Source organism: Cebus imitator, unplaced genomic scaffold, assembly GCF_001604975.1.
Source record: "Cebus imitator isolate Cc_AM_T3 unplaced genomic scaffold, Cebus_imitator-1.0 Scaffold7, whole genome shotgun sequence".
In the NCBI taxonomy this organism is placed as follows: domain Eukaryota; kingdom Metazoa; phylum Chordata; class Mammalia; order Primates; family Cebidae; genus Cebus; species Cebus imitator.
In genome coordinates this window covers 2552831-2560719 of record NW_016107322.1, presented here as the reverse complement: position 1 = coordinate 2560719, position 7889 = coordinate 2552831, and the positions used below count along the sequence as shown (strand labels likewise).

Below are 7889 nucleotides of genomic sequence, written 5' to 3'. Positions count from 1 at the left end.
TCTGGCACAAAAACTATTGGAAGCAAAAGGATATTCCTATGAGGAGAAATATCATGACATCCAAGGCAAGATGAGACTAATCTACCTCTGCTTACATAGCTTTGTAAAATCTAAACTTCAGGCTGAAACTCTCACATAGCTCCACCTAGAAAAATATTAAAGTATTCATTGTGCAATGATCTTATCCAAGATTGATTTTTAATTCTTAGGACATCAAATACTCCCTTTTCATTAGAATGAGATAGAAGAGATGTCATAGTCTTTCACAGAAAAGCCGTCACAGCCCCAGGAAAATTGAAAATGTATTACTCAGCAAAAGATGTGAATCTATTTTTAGCTTACTCGATTTTGTCATATTTTACTGTATCAAAGTAAATTATTAGTGATGCTCATATTCTAGCTTATATTCAACTTTACTGTTATTCCTAAATTGCTTGTATATTTTATAAGATGTTAATAAACTTATATATGTCTTAAATATTATGCTACTATTTTTTATGCTATGTAATTTTGTAAGATTTGTATAGTCACCCTTTGAACACATTCCTTTTAATGCACTTTAATATTGTTTTACTATTTTATTATTTGAGCTTACCATCAACTGATCCTTTGCACATCACTGCAATATTTCTTTGGATAATAGTTTTACCTAGTATATATTGGTATTAAGATGAGTCCTTCACTATCATCTTAAATAGTATTACTGGTTTTCTTAAATGATCAATTTCAGACTAGGCTGCTCTCCAAAACCATCATGACTTGGCCCCATAATTCTTTTGAGTAATCAGAATCTTCCAGGAATGAACTCCCTGAGTAAAAGTTCAGTGCACCTTTGATGACATGCACTTATTCTTTTGGAAAAGGTATTAATACTTTCAAGTCACTTGGGCACCATTTGCTCTGTATAGCTACATGGTGGTTTCACATCTTAATGCTGGAATTGTCATGTAACATTTGGGTGGAATAGGATATAAAAAAGTAAAGCCTTTTATAAGTTCATGAGTCTCTTACATAAATATTTTCCCCTGTTTCTGCCCTCTCAGGTCTCACATTATTATTTGAGATTAAATATCACATCTTTACCAGCCTTATTCATTGAAACTTAGGACTTCTTAATTTGTCTAGGCCAACAGGCAAATGTTGCACACTTGAATCCTCAATTAATTTGTCTGAGAGAAATTTCCACACCTTCAACAGCATTCTATTGCTTAGTATGCTTTTAGGGTACTTTTTTCTCTGTTATTTTGAATACCGCAATAATTGGCGAAGTCTCAAACAGAAATGGAAGTAGCTAAATCTGTGAGAAATTTCAGATGATTTTGTACTAAAACATAATTTTGAAACATTGAGTAGCACTTGAAAATTTTATTGACTTTTTTACATGGAGAGATGAATTCTCCAAACTGAACCAAATAAGGAATAGGTTAATAAGAAGACATTTTAAAATATATATATTAAACTAGCATACAAAATCTTTGAAACACAAATAAAAAGGGATCAGTTTTAGGCCTCTGTAACCTGTCTAGCCTATGTAGAATCAAATTCCTAATAAGAAAAATGCAGCCATTCTAGCCTTTATGTAAGCACATTTCTAACGATAATAAATTGGGTTTGGAATTAAAGCAGTATTTAACAATGACAAATATTTATTTATTTATTAGTTTTTAAAACTGAAACAGACTCTTCTTACGTTGCTCAGGCTGGAATGCAGTGGCGCGATCTCAGCTCACTGCCAATCTCAGACCCCTGGGTTCAAGTGATTCTCCTGTCTCAGCCTCCGGAGTAGCTGGGACTACAGGTGCCTGCCTCAATGCCAGGCTAATTTTTTTTTTTTTTTTTTTTTAGTAGAGACAGGGTTTCACCATGTTGGCCAGGCTGTTTGCAAACTCCTGACCTCAGGTGACCCACCTGCCTTCGCCTCACAAAGTCCTGGGATTACAGGCATGAGCCACTGCACCCAGCCAATAAAATTGCTATGGGTATCTAACTTTCATGACAGGTTGAAAACAAATCATTACATACCCTGCAAATAGAAGTGTAGAGCAAAAGTTTCTTTGTGTGTATTTGTTTGTTTTGCTCCATATAACTATTATTGAAGACACTCAGAAAATAAATACATATCTGTATTTTTAAAATTATCCTATATTACATTCAGTAGTATGCAGATAAATGCTTTATAATTTGCATTCTAATGTAGAATTTCTTGAATTATATCACCTTCCATTTTATGTGAAGTAAGTACTTCTCCAAGACAAAATTTATGCTACCAACCTGATGTCCCTGCAGTTATCCCAAAATATGAAGAAATACCCCAAATTGGCTCTCATAAGATGAGAAAAGTCAGCTTCTGCCCAGCACTGGAGTCACTCATGGTGCAGATACATTAGAATGCTGTTATTATGAAGCTAACATGGCAGCACATGGATTTGCAGTTCTTTTTTTCACAGTTGTTTACATTCTTATCTCTCCATGTGAACTTTTAGAGTCATCTCTGTACATAAGTCCGTTACTTCCAACATACGTTTATTCTATTTATACATCACAATCTGCCTTATTGGAAAATGATGCTACTGTGCAACTGCCAAACGTGCATGTAATAAGAAGTAGCTTTCAAGTAACATTAACAAATTTCAATACATCAGTCCACAATACTGAACCTATTCACTCTTGTTACCAGTGCATTTATCTTTATAAATAATGATAGGTTCTTCTTTTATGATCATTCAGAGGCAAATTAACTAGTAAAGAAAGATTAATTCCACTACGTTCTTCTTTTAAATTTTATTTTACTTTAAGTTTTGGGTTACATGTGCAGAACGAGCAGGTTTCTTACACAGGTACACGTGTACCATGCTGGCTTGCTGCATGTATCAATCTATCATCTAAGTTTTAAGCCTCACATGCATTAGGTATTTGTCCTGATGCTCTCCCTCCCTTTGACATCCATCCTCCTGACAGGCTCAGGTGTGTGATACCCTCTCCCTGTGTTCATGTGTTCTCATTGTTCAACTCCCCCATAAACATACCGAGCACGGTTTCTGACCATTCCCTATTCTTATGTTTTCTATTATTTTCATTGCCATGGGCTATGGAAAGGAATACTTGAGTTATCCACTTTGCAGAGTTGTTTTGAGACATGAATGTGTTAATATAGCAAAATGTTAGAAAAATGCCTCAATGTAATATGTGCTATATATGTCTTCACATTATTTAAAATATTTGAATTCCAAATATTGTGCTTAGGAATGTAGATAAAAAGATAATAAAAGTAACAGAGAAGTATTCAGATCTTAGAATGTGTGAGTATATTTCTTATCACTTTGCAGGTGTTAACTTACTCTGCCCTTCCCAAACTGCTGTCATGTGGGTTATATTATTTTATCTTTTATACAGGTGAGAAACTGAGTTTCCCTGAGGTCATTAAATAAGTTTCCTGAGATTAGGAAAGTGGTCAATACCCCAGAAAAATTTAAAAACAGTAAGTCTGGCTAGCAAAATCTTTCCCTAACCATTCTCCTGCATGTCTTTACAGAATAGTGAATGAGAAGTAAAAAGATTCAGAGAAGCAGGATGCTAAAATGCTAAAATGGATTCATCCCATCAACTCAATGGCTGACCAGGTTCCATTAAGAGAGACTAAAGCACATTCCCTTCATGAAATAATTTAAAAATTCATTGGAACGATGGTCCAACATCACTAAGAGCCTTTGCTCCAGTGGAGTATCTCCAAGGAAAGTTTTATTTTACTGCATGTTGCTAAGTAGCCCAGTGGAATTATGTTCTGTTTGCCAAGGCTGGTAACCTGATGTTATACCTTATTTTTTCTGTATTTTCATTCTTTTTTTTTTCTTTTTATACTTCTCTCTGGTTGTTTTCTATTGATGTAACTTTCAGTATAATGAAATTATCATCTGAGATGGTTGATTGTTAGATCTAATTCAAACTTTTTTAGCTCTAGAATTCCCATTTGATTTTTTCCTGTTTATTTCTGTTCTCTGGTAATATTCTCCATTTTATCGCACTGTTTTTTTTTTTAATTAACGTTTGATGTAGAATTGTTTATTTGTGTTCCTCATGCTACAACACAACCTTCAAAGTCAGCCAAGTATGTAACATTAATATGCGTCCTCAAAACATCAACTTAGATAACCCATAGCCAGGGGTTCTCAACTTCCACAATGCAACTTCAACACTCAAAAGAGCACAATATGTTTCAAATCCCATCTCAATACAAATTTAAGAAAAGCAAAGCAAACTGTATTATCAGACTATCAAAACTCAGTGAGATTCTGTAATTTAATATACCTACTTCTCAACTCTCTAAATTTCTCCACATTGAGGAGAGTTGTTAAATGCCTGAATTCTACTCCAAGCCAATTAAATCACAACAATTAAACCAGAATCTCTGTGGGGCATCTTGACTCAGTTATTGCTTTCTAACATCTTTTACTTCTTGGCCTTTTGGAATGTTCAAAAATTAGTAATATTACAATGTGTGTTATGATCATAATATAACAGTTAAGAAAACACATAAAATGAAGGCCTAGAAAGATCTTTGTTACTCATCTAGAATTATTTGGTATAACAGTACTTTTCAACAGAGGAAGACTATTGGATTTCAGGCATAAAACAACGCTGAAAAAATTTCAAGCCATCACAGGGAAAGAAAGATAACTTCTGACTCTGGTTTCCTGTGTTTCAGGCCAGGAAGAGCAAGGGAAGAAAAAGATTTGTCCATAGGAACCATTTCTAAAATCTCTAAAGAACAATTTCATTTGAACCCATTAATTTTCTTTTCATGCAAAATTTCAAAGATAAAGCAATATAAAATATGGGGCCAAAGAAAAGGGAGAAGGTCTTCAAGGAGAATCTGTCTCTTTAAGTTTTTATTGGTACAACAGTCCATCAGCTTGGAGCTATTCAAAGAAGAATCATGAAAATGAGTTTCAGTGGTATATATATATGTGTGTGTGTGTGCTACAGCAAAGGCTGGTTGTAGCAAAAATTCATTTCATACTGTATGATATGGGCGGGGCAAGGTGGCTTACGCCTGTAATCCCAGCACTTTGGGAGGCTGAGGTGGGGTAATCACCCTGAGGTCAGGAGAGACCAGCCTGGCCAACATGTCAAAACCCTGTCTCTCCTAAAAATACAAAAATTAGCCAGGTGTGGTGGCACACACCTGTAATCTCAGCTACTTCGAAGGCTGAAGCAGGAGAACTGCTTGAACCCGGAAGGCAGAGGTTGCAGATCAGGCCACCACTCTCCATCCTGGGTGGCAAAGCCAGTCTCAAAAACAAAACAAAACAAGACATGCAGAACAAAACTGCATGATATATAATTGTGACATTATATGGGAATGCTTCTGTCAAAATATAGATTCAATCCAACATTACGCCAACTTTTATATTCATTTCAGTCCCTAAGTCTTCATAACCAAAAACATGAGAATAATCTTATAGCTATCTACTAAGGTAACAAACTGTAAATAAATTCCCTAATATTGCTTTGAAAATAAATTCCTTGGTTGTTAAGAGAAATTCCATCTTCCAACTCCATCCAAATGTATTATTTAACTGGTGTTCGTCAGTCATCATCTACTGTTGGCTTGATTGTCACTCCTCTTCTTATCTGACCCCAACCAATTAAACGCCAGTGTTTTTCAACACTTCTGCTAAGGGCAATTTTTTCTCCTACCTCTGTGCACACTGGATTGGTCAAAACAATTTTACCCAAATCGGCCTTGACAGCACTAACTCTTCCTCCTGTAGAGAGGGACCCTATGTTCACCATGAGTACTTCATTCTTAGACAGCTTTTGCACCTTTGCTGCTTTCTTGTCTCCTTCAGTTCGTACACCTAGAAGCTGTCTAAGCAGGAAATAGGAAATTTCCAATTCTGTGAATATCTCAGGTAAGGATCCAACTGCACCAAGTACCTGCCCCACCATTCTGTCAGCCCGGCACAAAGTGGGGTCAATTTTTGTTCCAACTCCAATAAGACCGCCAGGAGCAGCATATTGCAGATCATTATGCTCCGCAAAAAGCAATACAATTTTGGAAAAGATTGGTTTACACATGAGTTTTCCTTCACTATCCTTGGAAACAATACCAGGTCTTACTTCTATCTCCTGGCCCACCTTTAATACTCCTTTTAGGATACTACCACCAGCTACACCCCCCTTAAGGTCATCAGCTTCACAGCCAGGTTTGTTGACATCAAAAGATCTAATAACAATAAGGCGGGGCTCTGAAGTAAATTCTCTTGGAGGTACTGGAATTTTCTTTACTATGTACTCACAAACAACTTCAATGTTGTATTTCAGCTGAGCCGAAATTGGAATAATGGAAGCTCCCTCTGCTACTGTACCTTGGACAAAAGCAAGAATCTGCTCATATTGTTCTTTAGCCTGACTTTCTTTTACCAAATCAATTTTATTTTGTAGAATCAAAATATGCTTCAGTTTCATGATTTCTATAGCAGCTAGATGTTCAGATGTCTGAGGCTGAGGGCAAGATTCATTACCAGCTATCAACAGAAGAGCTGCATCCATCACTGCTGCACCATTCAGCATAGCAGCCATCAAAATATCGTGGCCCGGACAGTCAACAAAGGAAACATGTCTGACTAATTTGAAGTTACCTTTGGTCCCTGGAATATCCGTAGGAAACTCATCAGGTGTACTGCTCCCACAAGATCTATAACATTCTGGCCGAGGGTAACTTGGGTCATCAAGTTTATATATCTTAGCATTAGCATATCCAAGCTTGATTGTAATATTTCTTTCTAGTTCATTTTTGAACCTGACCATGTGAACTCCAGAAATAGCTTTGACAACTGTGGATTTCCCATGAGCTACATGACCAATTGTACCTATATTAATTGTGGCTTGTTTGCTGATAACTTCATGTGAAAGTGGCATCAACTTGGTAACATCCAAGGTGGTGAGATCCTGGCGCAAAAGATGCAACTGTCCCAAAGTCACTCCAGCTTCTCCTCCTGCCATCTTGCCAAAAGAGCTCACACTGTTAATAACACTGTTAGTGTTAACTCTTCTTTTTATAACTCCAATATCTTGAACAAATTTGAGATTGGCTGAAGAGCATTTGGGCATCTCAGGTTACTGCAACCTCCACCTCATGGGTTCAAGTAAGTCTTGTGCCTCAGCCTCCTGAGTAGCTGGGACCGCAGGTGCTTACCACCACACACAGCTAATTTGCATTTTGGTAGAGATGGGGTTTCATCATGTTGCCCAGACTGGTCTGGAACTCCTGAGCTCAAGCAATCCACTTGTGTTGGCCTCCTGAAGTGCTAGGATTACATGTGTGGGCCACCGCACCTGTCCGTTTTGTTTTATACCTTGGTCTTTTGTGTGATATTACACATTAATCTTGAAATTTGTTGATGAATGCAAGATATTGTGCATGTTTTTTTCTAAGAAGACAGGCAAACAAACTGAGTATCCAGGGCCTGCAACTGAAATTTCTTTGTCACATTGCAATTCTTTCTATTGAATTACATAATAAGGATAATTATCAGTGATAGCAAAAAGAATGCAACAGATATTTCTTGTTCTTTAAATACTTCATAAACACATATGTTTCTATTACTTTTTTTTTCTATTTTGAAGTTTGCTGTTAATGCTTTACTTTCTGTTGAGATCTCTTAAAAAGTAAACTCAATGGACCATTTTCTGGGACAAATGTACACCACTAAAGTTCACTCAGTATCTGAATTTACTAATAGCTAGGGGTAAAACTGAAAACATGTATCAGAGAACAAATGTGAAAATGCAAGACCTTCATTCTTTCCAACTTTCAAGTCATGGCTAAATCTTATTTAACAAATGGATACAAAGCATAGACAATCAATTAAATGTTACATTTTACT

General features: G+C 36.3%; 1 protein-coding gene across 1 annotated transcript; it reads right to left on the bottom strand.

The window, feature by feature from the left end:
• Positions 1 to 4972: 4972 nt before the first annotated feature.
• Positions 4973 to 7005, bottom strand: LOC108311876 (eukaryotic translation initiation factor 2 subunit 3-like). The gene has a single exon (XM_037742426.1). It carries the CDS (start codon positions 7003 to 7005, stop codon positions 5587 to 5589), a length of 1419 nt encoding a protein of 472 aa, XP_037598354.1. The 3' UTR covers positions 4973 to 5586.
• Between the last annotated feature and the right edge of the window lie 884 nt (positions 7006 to 7889).

Coding starts and splice junctions, on each gene's coding strand:
- LOC108311876 (XM_037742426.1), bottom strand. CDS start 7,005: ATGGCAGGAGGAGAAGCTGGAGTGACTTTGGGACAGTTGCATCTTTTG.